The sequence below is a fragment of the Podarcis bocagei genome (assembly GCF_964188305.1).
Source record: "Podarcis bocagei genome assembly, chromosome: 13".
NCBI classification, from domain to species: Eukaryota; Metazoa; Chordata; class Lepidosauria; order Squamata; family Lacertidae; genus Podarcis; species Podarcis bocagei.
The window spans coordinates 35,837,256-35,855,106 of record NC_138138.1 but is presented as its reverse complement, the minus strand read 5'-3'; the positions used below and the strand labels follow the sequence as shown (position 1 = coordinate 35,855,106).

Genomic DNA, 17,851 nt, shown 5'->3' with positions numbered 1-17,851 from the left:
GCAGGAAGGCGCCTCCTCCTCTTCCTCCCTCCCCACGTGGGCGCCAGGGCATTAACCCTTTGCGCACTTCGGACGACCTGTTCTCGCCCCCGCCGCTCATCAAACGCGCAAATCAGATGCATGTTCATTTTCTTCTTGTCGTGGATTTATAGGAGCCGAACCAGTGTCCAAAGTGGTTTTTTGGGGGGATGACCCCACTTTTCTCTAATCTAGGAAAACGTATTTCGAAATAAAACCCCTACGCATTAGAAATAATAATAATAATAATAATAATAATAATAATAATAATAATAATAATAATAATAATAATAATAGTTCACTTCTGAGATTTTTCAACGCTGCTCACAGGAAATTCTTTCTCCAGCGTGGAGTTTTATCATCCTCCCATGGAGATCACGCTTCATTTTGTTCAGACACAAGCGTGCAATTTCTTCCTTTGTAACCATTCCAGAGGGACAGGCCTGTGGGTCTGTTGCAGCTCACCCTACAAAGGAAAGTCTTGTGGCATCTTGAAGACTTAACAAATTTACTATGGCATAAAAAGCTTTCATCACTGGACTACAGACCATTTGATTAAATGGACTCCATAAAAGCTTATGCTGTTAAAAGTAATTTGGTTATTTTTTCAGGTGCCACAAGGCACTCTGTTAATTTCTCCTTACACACACACACACACACACACACACACACACACACACACACCCCAAATAGCTGGAGAAACCTAACTTTATTATAGGTCTTGGACTCAAATAATCTATCTAGTACAGAGTAACAGTGATTGAAGCCACTCAAACACAGCACAATAAAAATGATTAAAATAAAATGATCAGGACCTGTACATTCTAAACAAGCAAAACTGTCAGGCTGGCACCAATTTCAAACTGCTTTTTTATAGGAAACAGTTGAAAGTTAATAAAATAAATAAATGATATTAATGCTAGTTAGCACTATGCAAATATGTTATATAATCTCTTTCCCCCCTGAAAACTTGATTTTTTTGCAAGTAGGAAAGTGACCAGAAATACACTGAAAAGTATGGGGTGATGTATAAATGCCCCACAAACAAATTACGATGAATGTTCAATAAAGGGGTATTCTGGAGGAGCCCTTTCAACACACTTAAGCCACATTCATACTGATTTAAATGTCATGGCTTCCTTATATGGATGAGTGAAACTGTCAGTTCTGGTTTCTCGGTTTCTCATTTTCCCAGTCTCAAATTCAAATCCCCACATTTCTGCAACAATTTGCAATTTTAAAAAAACCAAACTCATCAAAATTTATCAGCATTTTTAGGATGAATTTCTCCTTATTAGCATATTTTTGTATGATGTTTTGGCACGCATGCACACAGACACACACACAACAATTCCCCACCCAATAACACATATTTGTGTGTTATTTTAATTAATATGTGCATTTTATGTGCATTTCCCTCAATATAAGCATTTTTGCATACACAGTTTGGCTGGAGAACTGCATCACACAATTCAGAGAAATGTGAATTTCAAAGGGCAGCTGTGTTGTGGTTGACGTATTGGTCCAAGAAGTGCCAGTTAGGTAGCTTTTCATTAAAAGGCAAGCTAAATCAAATTTCTGCCCCATTCCTACAATTCTCAGGCATTCAATACTCTCATAGAGCAACAGTTCCCAGGTTGATTTTAAGGAAGCTGTGATAGTTAAACCAGTGTTAAATCAGTTTTCATGAGGAGTCTAGTTTATTATTATTACTATTACTACTACTAGAGATGCAGGTGGTGCTGTGGTCCAAACCACAGAGCCTAGGGCTTGCCGACTGGAAGGTCGGCGGTTTGAATCCCCATGAAAGAGTGAACTCCTGTTGTTTGTTCCCAGCGCCTGCCCACCTAGCATTTCAAAAGCATGTCAAATGCAAGTAGATAAATAGGTATCGCTCCGGCAGGAAGGTAAACAGCGTTTCCGTGCGCTGCTCTGGCTCACCAGAAACGGCTTAGTCATGCTGGCCACATGACCCGGAAGCTGTCTGCGGACAAAATGCCGGCTCCCTTGGCCTATAGAGCGAGATAAGCGTCGCAACCTCAGAGTCATCCGCGACTGGACCTAACGGTCAGGGGTACCTTTACCTTCACCTTTACTACTACTACTACACTACACAACTACTACTACTACACCATTACTACTACTGCAACTGCTACTACTAGCACTACTGTACTACTACTACTGCTACTACCACTACTATACTACTACTACTACTGCCACTACCACTGCTAGTACACTAGTACTACTACTACACTCCTACTGCCACTTCTACTATCCACTCTACAATTTCCAGAGTGGATTAACAGTCAGCCCCTCTTCTCAGGGAACACCCATGTAATAGATCCTTCAGGAAAGAGCATTGGGATTTCAGCAGAGGGGCTGGTCCATTGGGGCGAATGGCATTTCCTCCCCTTAACCTCAGCCTGCCCTCAGCCAACCACCACCTGCCACCCTCTCACTTCCCTCTTGCCCAGAGGGTGGCACTGCCTGCCAGTTTCTCCCTCCTTAGTCCCTGCACAACTACTCAGCAGGGAGGAGGAGGAGGGTGGGAACTACACTACAATTACTGTGGTGATTTGCCAGCCATCGGCTCTACAGCCAACTACTATTGACCTTTCCTTCTTCCTCCCTCCCATTCCCGATGGGCACTAGCCACCACTGGCATTCCTCGTTATTCTGTTATAATTTAGGGCTGCTGTATGGGAATTATGGTTGTATCCGCACGGCAGTCCTGGACTCATCCAGACATTCGGCCTGGATTTAATGTGCTTGGAAGCAAATTGTTGTCTTCGGGGCATGAACACTCTAACGTAACGTGTGAACGGGCACTCCCGTGCACGCACATAAACCTATGCTACTGCGCCGAAGAGCCAGGTTATCGCGCATACAAAGGCATTGCCTCAGCCTGGGCTGGATTTTTGAACCTGCTTTCAATTCTTAAAGGGCAGATCTGTCCCCCACCCCCCTCTTTTATTTTATTGTATGGAAAGAGCGTGAAAAGTTAGATGATTTGAGCCAGCTTTGCTGCGACGCCGACCCAGTTTCTCTTTTCTATTGATAACGTGGCGACGAATGAGATTTTCCAAGGGTTAATATGATAGAGCAGGGGAGCGCGAGAGGGGCTTCGGAGAGGAATCTTCCTGCTCCGCCTCTCTGGAGATGGAGGGGGGGCGGCGGCGGCAGAGTTTCAGCAGGAGAATCAGGAGCTTGTGGTGGAGGCGAAGCAGTCCTGGGGGTGAGTTAAAAAGAGGTCCCTGGAAGATGGAGAACGCAGCACCCATAGGGTGCTTTAGCTGGAGAGAGAAAAGGGAAATAAATGTAAATCCATAAAGATCAGGGGGTGCTTAGCAGCTACCCCTGCGATTATTAATTTCCCAACAATACATTCTTTCTAATCAATATTGTTACCCCTCCACCCCCGCAGCCCAAATTCTCCTTTAGCTGCTTGAGTTTCCAACCTGTGCAGCCGAAAGGGATGTGCTTTGCTTTCAGAAAAGTTGTGCAATTCATGCATACAAATGGGCAGGAGAACAGACCTTTTATCAGCCAGATAATAAACAGACACCCCTTGGATATCTCTACCATGGACAGAACTGAGTGCAATCCTGAGTCAATACTGGACTCATAAATACCCCATCCCTTGCCTGAGCCATTTCTGGAAACAGTTTGAAGCCAGGTTAAATGCCCTGGATTCCCCCAAACAATTCTGAAAAGTACTGGTTATGCAAAGAGTGATGAGGACATTATTAGAAGCCTCTGATTCCTTCCAAGAACTACAATACCAAAAGACCCTTGGGCGGGAACCCTGAGATTAAACAGGTTTCATTTAAAAGCATAGTTTGAGAATGTTGAGAGAGAGCCAACCCTGGTTCACTAGCCTCTCCCTAATCTATACCAACATTTCTTTTTTTTTTTTAACCATATCTCATCATTTCAGGCACAATTGCTTCTCATCACTCAGAGATGTCACATTACTCTACAGATCATCATATCCTAGTTAGGGCACTCACTTGATTCAAGAAATGCTAGTTGATCCATTGTAGCTGTTTTAATTGATCAAATCTGCACCTTCATAAAACAACAGCCCTGGAGGAAAAAACTATTTTGCTCTTCATTTTTCAGTAATGCACACACACACAGACGCTTTCTTAAAGAGACGTACCCTGCTACGTAAGATAGAAAAGGAAAACGTCTTTCCTGAGATGGTTGCCTGCCAGCACACATGCTGTTTGTAAGTCCTTGCATTAAAAAATGGTTTTTTTGAAGAAAAGAATCTGCTGCCTGATTCGTTCACACTTGTTATCGTACAAAATAATTAGTAATTGGCTGATCTGATGTCTATTTAAACGATGTTGCTGTTACGATTCTTCCATGGCTGCCTCAAATCGCCTCATGTAGTCACTGATGGATGTGAGAGAGGGAGTTTTGGGGACCAAGAATGCAGGTTTGAAGAGAGTGTGAAGGTGGTACCACGAGAGAGAAGATGGCCACAGAGGAGGGGGCCGAGGCAGACCTGGGGGCTGTGACCCAAGCGCCACTGAGCCTGCAAGGCATTAAAATGGAAGAGCAAGCACCAGCAGCCCTCAGAATGGGACAAGCCCTAGAAAAAGCAGAACAGGCTTCTTGTGTCCTTCGTGCCAGGAAGCTCTTGCAATGGAAGGTGTCTCCACTGGTCAAGGAGGAGCCAGATGCAGGAAGGATCCAGCGCTGGGAGGTCCAAGGCCCAGAGACAGAACATCCCCTTTATTTTGGATGGGGGAGAACAAGGCCCACTGAGGCTGAACCTTGGGATGACATCCTGGCACTTTTTGCTTCCTTTGAGCACGTGGCCTACGCCTGCCAGTGGCCGAGGGAAGAGTTGGTGGCCCGGCTTTTGCCCGCCCTGGGCGGGGAGGCCCAAGAGGCTTACCTCAGTTTGGACACTAGTGACAGAAGGGACTATGGGAAAGTGAAGGCAGCCATCTTGAAGAGGGAACCCGTGGCGTCGGAGAAGCGGAGGAGGCACTTCCGGCAGTTCCAGTACCAGGAGTCAAGGGGGCCGAGGGATGCTTGCCGGCGGCTCTGGGAGCTGTGCCGTCGTTGGCTGAGGCCAGAGAGCCGAAGCAAAGAGCAGATCCTGGAGCTGCTGATCCTGGAGCAATTCCTGACCATCTTGCCAGAGGAGGTCCAGAGCCAAGTTTGGGAGCAAGTCCCAGAAACCTGTGCCCAGGCAGTGAACCTGGCTGAGAATTTTTTGGCAAGGCAGCAGGAGGCTGAAGGGCAGGTACTCCAGGTGAGAGGATCCTGCAGTTCCTTCTTGATCCCTGGGGTCCCAAGTTGGTCTAACCATGCGGGAAGTTTTCCTTAGGCGCTTATGCGAGGGGAGACAAAGCACCTCTCTCCTCCTGATCACCATCTAATAAAATCCTTCTCATGTAAAATGTCTTCATAAAGGCAAAGATGGTCAAAGCTGCTTTATGAGCTGTGAAAATCTGGTGCACAAAGGCTTGGAATAATATATTAAATTTGTATAGACTTTAGCTGTATGGAGAACGATGTAAGTGCTTTGCCCAAAGTTAGAAGCAAAGAATGTCCCTGTCCAAAGACATAAAATCTAAACAGACAGGACACAAAAGGCAGGGAAGAGAATTAGGAGATCAGGAGTGGGGAACCTGCTGCCCCCCATATGTTGATGGACTCTGGCTCCCATCATCCCTGACTACTGGCCATGCCAGCTGGAGACCCCCAAGGAAAGAAGGCTGAGAGCAAGGGGACTGGTGGTGGGATTACGATGGGAGATCAGAGGGAGAAGAGGGACAGGCTTGGAGGAAGCAGTGTCAGAAGCTGAAGAGGTAACAGGGTTTAGTGAGCTGGGAGAATCTGTGGCAGAGAGAAGTCTAGAAGCAGAAGCAGGAGAGGAGGGAGGCAGATAAAGAAGTCAGGGGGTCTCCCCTCCTACTGTGACCAGCTCCCTTCCCTCTGGTATCCCAGGACCAGAAGGGGTTATGAAGAGGGAGGAGCAGAGACAGGCTTGCCAGCGGAGTCTCAGGTTGCTTGGGAAGGACCCAGAGAGAAGGAGATTTTGGCATCTTCTGAGTAGGAGCAAAACCTACTCAGAAGAGTTGTTGTGCTCATTAGGACTGGCTTCCCTGAGTTTATAATTTGTATGATTTATTGCTGGCTGGCTTCCTGACATTCTGACATCAAATCATGCTGACTCGTGAGAGTCTCCAGTTCTGTCTCAAACCCAGTGAAGTCCTTTGCTCCCCCAAGCTGTTCCAGGTTGTTTGTGCCAGGATGTCGAATGCTCATTCCTACCAGCCCTGTTCCTGCATTGAGCGGGACCTTCCCTGCAATTTCAGGTGTCAGGGCCATTCGAGGACACCCTCGTGAGTTCCCCAAGGGCAGAGCTGGCTCCGTCAGACACCAGGCAGAGCCCCTTCTGCAGGAAGGCCAAGCAGGCAGGTGGCGGAGGAGATGCCAGCTCTCTGGGTGAGTAGTTGCTGCATTTTTGAAATTCAAGTTTACATAGGCGTTGCCATCTTCACGGGCGCATAGCTTGTACTGTTGTTTTAACTGTTGAGTGTTGAGTTTAACTTAGAGTATTGTTCTAAGTGTTAAGTAGCATGTGATTGGTGTGCACCCCCACAAAACCCAGAACTACCCCTACATTTGGCTCCAGCTCTCCCCTTGAGATCTCCCCAGTTCTGTAAAATTAGTGTGCAGCAACCCTGTTCACAGAATTTTTTATGGGGCCATCCATACCAGCTGTTTCCACCATGTCTTGGAAACAGCAGTACTATGTTCCAGTTCATGTGATGTCCCTTATTGGAGTTCCACTTCCTGGTTTTCAGGCCAGGGCTGATATCATTCCTTGTTCTCTTCAGCCAGTTTTGGCCAAACCACACTGCGTTTCTTTTCTGATGCAGGTTCTTCTGACACAGAGGCAACATGGGACTCACTGGCCGACGAAGGGGGCCCTGGCGGATGTGGGAAGCGAGACCCTTCTGCAGGGCCAGGTGGGCAGGGTACTAGACTGCTGTTATATACAGGAGACATCCAAATCCTTACAGGGGAGGCTAACGGCTTGAGAATTATGCAGCACAAAGTTTTACCTTTGTCATGAACTTGCTAGGCAGTCTTAGGCAAAAGCCACTCTCCGTTTCAGCTCCTTTCCCTCATGCTCAACACGGGCAAATAATCTTGAGATTCCTGCATTGCGGCAGGGTGTGTGTGTGTGTGGACTAGATGACCCTTGCAACCCTTTCCAATTCTATGATTTTTACAGAGTTGCTATAAGAAAGCCAGTATGGTTAGTGTTGGATTGGGACCTGGGAGACCCAGGTTCAGATCCAGATGCAGCCATAAAGCTTACAGGGTGACCTTGTGCCAGTCTCACTCATTCTCTCTCCTCTATTCCCCTTTATAATAATAAATTTTATTTATACCCCACCCTCCCCAGCCAAGACTGAGCTCAGGGCGGCTAACACCAGATATAAAAACAATTGATTAAAATACAGCTTAAAAACAAGATTAAAATACAACATTCAGATGCAGCCTCATTTCAGTAGAAACTCAAATCAAAAACCTTTTGGGGATGAAAACATCCCCAAGCTACAATTAGAGAGCTACAATTCCCTTCGAAGAGGGATTGACTATTAAACCACTCTGGGAACTGAGAGCATTGCGAAGGGAATAGAATGGTTTCCCAACAACTCTTTGCACCCTGAATAAACCTCCCTTCCCATAATTATTTATGGAAAGGGATGACCATTTAAAAAGGAATCACTGTGCTTGAGATGTAGGGTGTGAATGTGGGAGGAAAAAAACGAGAATTAATTGACTTGGCCAGTCATTGGCCAGACGCTACTTACTATTGGGCTCCCTACTTTCTGCTTTGCTGGTCCAAATGGGCACCAGCTGTTCCTTACATTAAACATTTCTTTTCTTTTTATTCATTAGTGCATTTACACCCCACTCAGGGTTGGCTGGCTGCAAATACTCGGCTGTATCATTTAGAGCCTTCCTCTTGCCAGCTTCAGGCCTTCAGTCTTCTTTTCTCTCCGGCAGCTAGTAGCTGTGGCGCGGCGTCCGGATTCTCTCCCCTCCCTGCACCAACCAGAAATGAAGAGTATGGAAAGAGGCTTGTGGGAGCTGAGGGGCTCCCCGCACACCTGGGCGCCGCCAGCAGGGACAGCGCGTACCTGTGTTCCCAGTGCGGGAAAGGGTTTCGTTGGCCGTCGGCGCTGGCTGTCCACCAGAGGACCCACACGGGGGAGAAGCGGCACCGCTGCGCCGAGTGCGGGAAGCGCTTTGGCCAGCGCGGCCATTTGACGGTGCACCGGAGGATCCACTCGGGAGAGAAGCCGTACAGGTGTCCTCAGTGCGGGAAGCAGTTTGTCGACTCCTCTCACCTCACCAAGCACCAGATGACACACTTGGGGGACAGGCCCCACCACTGCGCTGAGTGCGGGCGAAGGTGTGCCAGTAAACGCTCGCTCGTGCAGCACCAGCGAATTCACAGCAGGGAGAAGTCCTAGGCCTGGGCATGAGCCTAGGCCCCTCTTGAGATTCAGGGGCTGAGTTATACTGCTGTAAGGCGGAGATTTGGCCCTCTAGGTATCACTGGCTGTAGCTGCCATCATCGCTGGCCATGCTGGCTGTCACGGAGGACCAAAGGTTCAGTTCCTCATTCCTGGTGTAACTGAAGAGAAAGGAGCCCCCGTTTCCACCCTTTGTCCCCCTTGGGGAAGGAAGCAACAGATGCTCAGGGATCTCTGGGGGGGTTTCCTGTTGTTATTCTGTCTCTCACAGCTACAATAAACCTACCATTAAAATTATGGACTGGTCCTTTCTTCGTCAGAGGGCAAACGGGCAAATTTAGCAGGGGATCAAATACTTTCGCCCCTCTCACTGTATATAGCATTGAGGAAGCATGCTTGGGTGAGCTGGTCCTGCAGGTCTGTAGTAGCAGCCATCTGTGCCGAGTGCCCTGAATATCAAACAGAATTCTTCCCAGCCCTTGGAGCCCTTTTGGAATGTAAAAAAAAAAAAAAATGTTTTCTTTTAAAATTAATGCACTGACAAATAAGTGGATAAGAAGGCGTTCATGTTTCAGGAGCCTACTTGAAATATAAAGGGAATGACAGCTGAACCGGTGTTTGATTTGGCGGTATGCATGTCATTCAGTTCTGAAGGTGGGCTGAAGAATTTGTTGTTATATCTGCCTTCACAACATGAAAGCGTTTGTGACTGAATTTTACCCCAGGTCAGAGAGGTGTCATTGAGTATAGGAGGTGTGATCAGAATCCATATTTGTTTCTCTTAAAAACAGGCATGACCTCTAACAGAAGAGGTGACTGTAAATGAACTTAACGGAAGATAGTCAGGCCTACCAGACCAATGGGCCTGTACATTTATCTCTTCCCCCTCCCCATTACACATCTTTTAGAGTGGTCTAAAATTTTGAGTTCTTATCCAGGGCCAACACTTGGGCAAAGTGACGTCTGGTGCCCCCCCCCAATCGATAAGTCCTGGTGGGCTATCCTGACTATGGCAAGGGCAAAAACAGCAGTGGCCTAGGCAGCTTGAGGCAGCCATTTTACGTGGGGCATTGTGGGTAATTAAAATGGCTGGTGCTGGGCTAGAAACATAATGATGACAAGCAAGCATCAGCGATGGACTCCAAGGATGCTTGGTAGTTTACCAACAGGAAGTCACTGTTAAGACAGTGTTCATGGAAGACAATCTTACTTAGCTACGAGCGACTGCCAAAGAAGAAGATGAAGGCGAGGTCCCCTGCTTCAGCGCTGTAGACCATGGACAGGACTCTCCTGGGAGATGGTAAACTTGCCTTTCTGAGAGGTATCTTTTTCTTAAAAAATAAATAAATATATTTTATTAAAAGATTTACTTGGGTTACAAAAGTTCATGCATTGTTTCTGTTTTCAGTTGGTAGAGTCTTTTCTACAGATCAGTTATTCTGGGAGGTTTTTAAGCAGAGAAGTTTTAGTTGAGATTCCTGCATTGCCGGGGGTTGGAGTAGATGGCTGTGGGGGTCCCTTCCCGTTCTACAATTCCATGATTTCAATATGGAATGTTTGATTGAATGGTTTTTTGGTGTGTTTTTTTTATATGACGTGGCAAGATTTGATATGTTATTAACTGAAATGTTATTAGTGAAAAAGTAATTTAAAAATTATTTATTTATTTATTTTAAAAGAAGCCAATGAGAATCCTTGTCTCCTCTCCTGATGATCCTCCAGCCTGGGTCCTGGGCATTGCCGGCTCAAAGGAAGCCCTTCTCAAGAAGCAAAGCGGTGTTTCCTGCCATCTTGGGCCCCTCCAGGCCTGCAAGCTCCCCTGCTGTAGAGAAATTCCCCTGTGGAAGGGGCATTCCCGGGAGGTGGTGGACTCTCCTTCCTTGGAAGGTTTTAAGTAGAGGATGGATGGCCGTCTGCCAGGGACGATTTGATTCCGGGGGTTGGACTAGATGACTCTGAGTGCCCTTCCCAGCTCCATTATTTCCCCGCTCCTCCCACCCCGTTCAGCCTAAATAGACTCCGGGAGAGCAGTGAGAGCTAAAAGCAGGTTTATTGGGGTGGTGGGGGTGGGGAGGGACGTGGTCGAGGCTGCCACGTCCAGGCGGCACTTCTGAGGAGGGCGCCGGCTCCTTCTCTGCGCTAGCGGTATTAGAGCACCGCGCGGACGAGGAGCGCAGCCCGGAAGAAGATGCTCACTTCCTCCTCGGTGTCTTGGTTCGGCAGCTGTGGGAGAGGCGAAGGCGGGGAGCGTTAGAGAGAACGGAGCGGCGCGAAGGGGCGAAGGAGGGACCCACGTCTGGAGCCCCCGCCCGACGGGGAGGGAGACAGACTCACCCTGGAGTTGACGGGGTCCGCCAGCAGGTTCTGGGCGGGCAGCGCACTCAGGTTGCTGCGGTCGCCCTCGCCGTCATCCATGACGAGGCGGCAGCCTAACTGGAAGAGGATAATCTTCTGTTCCTCCTTTGAGGGGCCGGTGCTACGGGAGGAGGGGGAGAAGAAGGTCAGCTTGCGGGAAAAGGGGAGTAAAGAGGAGAAGGGTCGGGCCATGGCCTCCCCATCGGGAGAGGGTCCCTGCCCGACGGGGCGGGCTTACCTGGGCACAGCCCGAGCGCCGATGTCTGCGGAACGGGACGGGATCTCGGCCCAAACGGGCTGCACGTGGCTCTGGTTGACTCCGCTCAGCGCCATCCTGCCAGCTCAACCTCTTGGTGCCGTCGGAGCAGGGGCAGCCCTTTTATCACCGCCCGCCCTGCCCCCCGGGTGGCGTCTCCCTCGGCCTCTGCGAGCGCCTCCTTCCCTCCCTCGGCCTCGGCAAGGATCCGGGACGGGGCGCACGAGCCCTGGCAAGTGAGCATCCTCCTCGAAATTCCCGCTGCCTGCTGCCAGGCGGACACCGTCGAGCATCTTCGCTGGACGCTCCCTGGGCGATGATGACTCGGTAGTCCTGACACACACCCCCCCCCCCCCGCCCTGCGAGGTCGGCCAGTCAGTCTTCTACCCCCATTGCTGCACACGGCAGAGGGGCACGAGGGGAGAGGAGGGGAGGGGAGGGATGGCGCCTCGCAGAAAGCCGTGCGCGGAGGTTCTCTCTCAGGTCCTCGCCTGCGGGGGTGGGGGTGCAAGCTACGACCCAAATCGAACCAAATGGGTCGCTCCTTTGCCCGCCAGGCCAGTCGCCGGCAGGACTGCAGATGCGGGAGAGAGGAAGGATCAGTCCATCCAGCTGAATGGGGGCATTTGGCCCTCGGCGTCCTCTCCCCAAGGGACTGCCAGGAAACTTGGCTGGCAAGAAAGAAGGGGGGCGGGTTCTTGTGGGGATCGGGACTGGCGAAGCAGCAGGAAAGCAGAGACCGTTCTCCCCATTCCAAGCCACCCAAAAGGGGAACATATTGAGGGTGGGGCTGAGAATCTAGTTCAGTTTACTTAAAAATACGCAGGACTGAAGAGTTCATGCAAGGCCTAACAGGTTTATGGAAATCAACAAAGGAGCAGATTTCAAGCAACAACTTGGAACATGAAAAGAAAGAACAACGCTTACCCAGTCTATAATTCAGCCCATCTAATTAGTGAGGTTAAATATATGTGGGAAGCAGACTGGATTATTAGAAATAATTTTAGGTTACTAAACTGCAGCCCAGTTCCAAACTGACCATTTCCTACCCACCCTGAAATGAGAAAGAAGAATTTTGTTTAATTTCTTATTTGTTAATTAGGATTCATGGGGAAATGGTCCAGTTTGGAACTGAGCCCCAGTTCAGTAGCCTAGAAATTACAGCTCAATTATGCTGGGCTGACCTATAGATTTGGTCAGTATTATTCTTTTTACGTTCCAAGTTGTTGCTTGAAGTCTCTTCCTCTGTTTATTGTCATAAACCTATTTATGGGAAAGCCTTGCACATACACTTGGGTATTAATCAGATGCCCCTCTTTGTTCAATATTTGGTGCTGGACACAGCAAGTGGTGGAACAAGATTCTTCCAGTGGATGTCAAGGAACACAAACACCACCAACACCAGCAAAGAGGGCGCCTCTAATCATTCCAGATTTATACTTGAAAGAAGTAGCAAGTTTAAGGAGCAGGTGCAGATTCAGAGTCACTATGTGTTGAGAGTGAAAAGTTGGAGGTAGCAGGGAGCCCTCAAGACTGTCCTGGAAGGAACTCCAGGGGATGAGTAACCAGGGATGATAAGTTGACACCTTCGCCACAGACTACAACCAGGGGTTCATTTCCTGTGTTCACCAAAGTGGGTGGTCATTATAGGTGTCCAGGGTGGGTCACCTACACATACATTCCTATCCACACCAAACCAAGTGGTTATTATAGGTAATAGAGGCCATTATGCAGGGACCTGCCCATGTATTCCTATCCAAACACAGACGTACACTTTTGGTGCACACTTATGAGTGGCAGAGTGGGTGTACGCCACATCTATGAGAAGGGGGAAGTGTGAGTGGCAGCAGAATTCCCCGGTTCAGCTAACCCAGAAGCTAAAAGAAGAGAAGCGTGTGTGACCTTGCAGGCCATTTCTCCCCGTGTCCACGAAAGGCTGAGCATGGAAGCCAGGCAAGAAGGCCCCTGCAGAAGAGTCTCTTGGGAGGGCAGCTGTGGGGGTAATGTGGGGCTGGTGCTCTATGCAGGCTGGCCATACTGGGGGAGGGAAGGAGGAGGAGAAGGCGTGAGCACTTTGGGGCATCACAATTTTGCATGACCCCCCCCCAAGAAGACAGGATGTCCCAGACTGTTGAGGGTTATGTGCCAGCCACAGACCCTCTAGGTGAGTTTTGCAGACTACCAATTGGGAACCGCTGATCTACAGCATTCCAAGTGTTTTTGCACCACAGATTTGTAGAATGGCATTCTGGGAGCCACAGTCTTGTTTTTAAATGCATTTTCAAGTGACCCCCACCCAGCATGGAATGGGCCTTTTTCACAGCTGCAGAACACAGTGTTGGCATTTCCATCCAGCTCTCCACTACCATCTTAAGGTCTCGATCCAGGTTGGCCACTGCCAGTTCAGACTCAGGAATATATACGTGTGGAGTTAAGATATGTCTTTTTGCATCACAGAATTATAGAGTTGGAAGGGATCCCGAGGCTCACCGAGTCCAACCCCCAGCAATGAAGGAATCTCAGCTGAAGAATCCCAGACAGATGGCCAGCCAACCTCTGCTTTAAAGTCTTGTTGTGCAAACCACAGGGGTGTGGGGCCTCCCCCCAAGCCTCGTGGCCCCTCCCACTTCTGTGTCGGCAGCGCTAGTTGGGCTCAGTAACCAACTACCCTCTTGGCTGAAGAGGTAGAAAAAACAATCTGGGCAGCTTGGCAGGTCCCAAGCCCAGACCAGGAGGCTCTTGCTTCAAGGCCCCTTCCCTCAGGCCATGTGCCCGCTGCTTGGAAGGGCCCATCATTGCAAGGAAATCTGCAGCTCCTCCTAACTGACTGACATTCCAAGGACGAAATGAGAGTAGCAGCACTTCACCTCTGGCGACTGAGCAACCTCTGATATCGTTCCTTGCTCTCTTCAGCCAGTTTTGGCCAAACCACACTGTGTTTCTTTTCTGATGCAGGTTCTTCTGACACTGAGGGGACATGGGACTCCCTGGCAGACGTGGGAAGCGAGACCCTTCTGCAGGGGCAGGTGGGCAGGGTCCTAGACTCCTCTGATCTACAAGAGACATCCAAATCCTTACAGGGGAAGCTGACACCTTCAGAATTATGCAGCACAAAGGTTTTACTTTTGTCATGAACTTGCGAGGCAGTCTTAGGCAAGCCACTCTCCATTTCAGCTCCTTTCTCCCATGTTCAACATGAGCAAAATAATGTTCGCATTGCTGCATTGTGGAGGTTGGACTGGGTGCTCTTATTCAGTTAGTTAGCCTCTTTTGTCCACCACGTTGTCTCCATTGCAGTGGTTCTATGAGGTAGCAAGATGGCTGCCATTGCCACCTCCTATTTCCATAATAATTAATTTTTGTACCTCTTCCAACTGACTGGGTTGTTCCAGCTACTCTGGGTGACTTACTAAAGAATTATTGGGCGGAGCCCATGACTGTTTGAGTGTTATAATAGCGTTTTGAATGTACAGTAGTACCTTGGTTTTCAAACAGCTTAGTCCTCAAACGTTTTGGCTCCAGAACGTTGAAAATCTGGAAGTGACTGTTCCGGTTTGCAAACTATTTTTGGAAGCCGAATGCCAGATGGGGCTTCCTGAAGCCAATCGGAAGCTGCGCTTTGGTTTCCAAACGTTTTGGAAGTTGAACGGATTCTGGAATGGATTCCATTTGACTTCCAAGATATGACTGTGTAGAGCTCCTGTGGTGAAGTTGGAGGTATGTGGTAATAATAGAGGAAATGCAGGAACACAAATATAGGACTATCTCCAGACCAGCCAGAAAATGGGAAGCCCCATTAAATTAATCAATATGAAATGTTTAATTGGATTGTTTTTATTTTTTTTATTTTGGAGATGACATGGCAAGATTTGAGATTTTATTAATTGAGATGTTATTAATGAAAAAACAATAAAAAATTATTTATTTATTTATTTTAAAAGAGGCCAATGAGAATCCTTGTCTCCTCTTCTGGTGAGCCTCCAGCCTGGGTCCTGGGCATTGCCGGTTAAAGGGAAGCCCTTCTCAAGAAGCAAAACGGTGTTTCCTGCCATCTTGGGCCCCTCCAGGCCTGCAAGCTCCCCTGCTATAGAGAGATTACCCCGTGGAAGGGACACTCCCGGGAGGTGGTGGACTCTCCTTCCTTGGGAGGTTTTAAGCAGAGGATGGATGGCCACCATGTTGTCTCCATTGCAGTGGTTCTATGAGGTAGCAAGATGGCTGCCATTGCCACCTCCTATTTCCATAATACGTAATTAATTTTTGTACCTCTTCCAACTGAATGGGTTGTTCCAGCTACTCTGGGTTACTTACTAAAGAATTACTGGTTGGAGGTCATGACTGTTCGAGTGTTATAATAGTGTTTTGAATGTACAGTCGTACCTTGGCTTTCAAACAGCTTATTCCTCAAACGTTTTGGTTCCCAAACATTGCAAATCTGAAAGTGAATGTTCCGATTTGCAAACTATTTTTGGAAGCCGAACGTCAGACGGGGCTTCCTGAAGCCAATCAGAGGCCGCACTTTGGTTTCCAAACGTTTTGGAAGTCGAACGGATTCTGGAATGGATTCCATTCGACTTCCAAGATACGACTGTGTAGAGCCGGTGTGGTGAAGTTGGTGGTGTGTGGTTTGAAGACATTTGGAAATAATAGAGAAAATGCAACAACAACAAAAAGACTATCTCTGGACCAGCCAGAAATGGGAAGCCCCATTAAATTAATCAATATGAAATGTTTAATTGGATTGTTTTTTTTGGTTGTTTTTTTTTATATGACGTGGCAAGATTTGATATGTTATTAATTGAGATGTTATTAGTGAAAAATTAATTTAAAAATCATTTATTTATTTATTTATTTATTTATTTATTTATTTATTTATTTATTTTAAAAGAGGCCAATGAGAATCCTTGTCTCCTCTCTGATGAGCCTCCAGCCTGGGTCCTGGGCATTGCCGGCTCAAAGGAAGCCCTTCTCAAGAAGCAAAACGGTGTTTCCTGCCATCTTGGGCCCCTCCAGGCCTGCAAGCTCCCCTGCTATAGAGAGATTCCCCCGTGGAAGGGACACTCCCGGGAGGTGGTGGACTCTCCTTCCTTGGGAGGTTTTAAGCAGAGGATTGGCGCCCGTCTGCCAGGGACGATTTGATTCCGGGGTTGGACGAGATGACTCTGAGTGTCCCTCCCAACTCCATTCTTTCCCCGCACCCCCCACACTGTTCAGCCTAAATAGACTCCAGGAGAGCAGTGAGAGCTAAAAGCAGGTTTATTGGGGTGGTGGGGGGGGAGGGGGAGGGACGTGGTCGAGGCTGCCACGTCCAGGCGGCACTTCTGCGGAGGGCGCCGGCTGCTTCTTTCGCCTAGCGTTATATGGAGAACCCCTCGTCGCCGAAATACGCAGCCGAGCAGAAGAAGCCCATTTCCAGCTGGATGTCTGGGCTCGGCAGCTGTGGGAGCGGCGAAGGGGGGGAGCATTAGAGAGGACAGAGAGGCGCGAAGGGGTAAAGGAGGGACCCACGTCTGGAGCCCCCGCCCGACGGGGAGGGAGACAGACTCACCCTGGAGTTGACGGGGTCCGCGAGCAGGTTCTGGGCGGGCAGCGCACTCAGGTTGCTGCGGTAGCCCTCGCCGTCATCCATGACGAGGCGGCAGCCTAACTGGAAGAGGATAATCTTCTGTTCCTCCTTTGAGGGGCCGGTGCTACGGAAGGAGGGGGAGAAGAAGGTCAGCTTGCGGGAAACGAGAGTAAAGAGGAGAAGGGTCGGGCCATGGCCTCGCCATCGATAGAGGGTCCCTGCCCGACGGGGCGGGCTTACCTGGGCACAGTCCGGGCGCCGATGTCTGCGGAACGGGACGGGATCTCGGCCCAAACGGGCTGCACGTGGCTCTGGTTGACTCCGCTCAGCGCCATCCTGCCAGCTCAACCTCTTGGTGCCGTCGGAGCAGGGGCAGCCCTTTTATCACCGCCCGCCCTGCCCCCCGGGTGGCGTCTCCCTCGGCCTCTGCGAGCGCCTCCTTCCCTCCCTCGGCCTCGGCAAGGATCCAGGACGGGGCGCACGAGCCCTGGCAAGTGAGCATCCTCCTCGAAATTCCCGCTGCCTGCTGCCAGGCGGACACCGTCGAGCATCTTCGCTGGACGCTCCCTGGGCGATGATGACTCGGTAGTTCTGACACACACCCCCCCCGCCCTGCGAGGTCGGCCAGTCAGTCTTCTACCCCCATTGCTGCGCACGGCAGAGGGGCACGAGGGGGAGGAGAGATGGGAGGAATGGCGCCTGGCAGAAAGCCGTGCGCGGAGGTTCTCTCTCAGGTCCTCGCCTGCGGGGGTGGGGGTGCAAGCTACGACCCAAATCGAACCAAATGGGTCGCTCCTTTGCCCGCCAGGCCAGTCGCCGGCAGGACTGCAGGTGCGGGAGAGAGGAAGGATCAGTCCATCCAGCTGAATGGGGGCATTTGGCCCTCGGCGTCCTCTCCCCAAGGGACTGCCAGGAAACTTGGCTGGCAAGAAAGAAGGGGGGCGAGTTCTTGTGGGGATCAGGACTGGCGAAGCAGCAGGAAAGCAGAGACCGTTCTCCCCATTCCAAGCCACCCAAAAGGGGAACATGTTGAGGGTGGGGCTGAGAATCTAGTTCAGTTTACTTAAAAATACGCCGGACTGAAGAGTTCATGCAAGGCGTAACAGGTTTATGGAAATCAACAAAGGAGCAGAT

At 49.4% G+C, this 17,851-nt stretch overlaps 3 protein-coding genes across 6 annotated transcripts; 1 reads left to right on the top strand and 2 right to left on the bottom strand.

The window, feature by feature from the left end:
* Positions 1 to 3,182: 3,182 nt before the first annotated feature.
* On the top strand, positions 3,183 to 8,834 carry LOC308571885 (zinc finger and SCAN domain-containing protein 23-like). 4 transcript variants are annotated; one of them, XM_081167501.1, is made up of 5 exons: positions 3,183 to 3,253; positions 3,956 to 5,290; positions 6,360 to 6,489; positions 6,927 to 7,016; positions 7,960 to 8,834. In XM_081167501.1, the coding sequence occupies exons 2-5, from the start codon at positions 4,502 to 4,504 to the stop codon at positions 8,535 to 8,537; spliced, it is 1,587 nt and encodes a 528-aa protein (XP_081023627.1). In that variant the 5' UTR covers positions 3,183 to 3,253; positions 3,956 to 4,501; the 3' UTR covers positions 8,538 to 8,834. The 4 variants fall into 4 exon arrangements, with proteins under 4 accessions (XP_081023627.1, XP_081023629.1, XP_081023628.1 ...); XM_081167503.1 differs by lacking the exon at positions 3,183 to 3,253 and having other exon boundaries at positions 3,467 to 5,290; positions 8,068 to 8,834; XM_081167502.1 differs by lacking the exons at positions 3,183 to 3,253; positions 6,927 to 7,016 and having other exon boundaries at positions 3,467 to 5,290.
* A 1,854-nt stretch (positions 8,835 to 10,688) lies between these two features.
* Positions 10,689 to 17,174, bottom strand: LOC308571808 (uncharacterized protein; the record flags this gene model as incomplete). The annotated part of the gene is made up of 3 exons (XM_081167430.1): positions 16,958 to 17,174; positions 16,700 to 16,841; positions 10,689 to 10,763 (listed from the first exon to the last, which is right to left on the bottom strand). The coding sequence occupies exons 1-3, from the start codon at positions 17,050 to 17,052 to the stop codon at positions 10,689 to 10,691; spliced, it is 312 nt and encodes a 103-aa protein (XP_081023556.1). The 5' UTR covers positions 17,053 to 17,174.
* Positions 10,764 to 11,872, bottom strand: LOC308571623 (uncharacterized protein). The gene is made up of 2 exons (XM_081167257.1): positions 11,134 to 11,872; positions 10,764 to 11,016 (listed from the first exon to the last, which is right to left on the bottom strand). Exons 1-2 carry the CDS (start codon positions 11,226 to 11,228, stop codon positions 10,791 to 10,793), a joined length of 321 nt encoding a protein of 106 aa, XP_081023383.1. The 5' UTR covers positions 11,229 to 11,872; the 3' UTR covers positions 10,764 to 10,790.
* Positions 17,175 to 17,851: the final 677 nt, after the last annotated feature.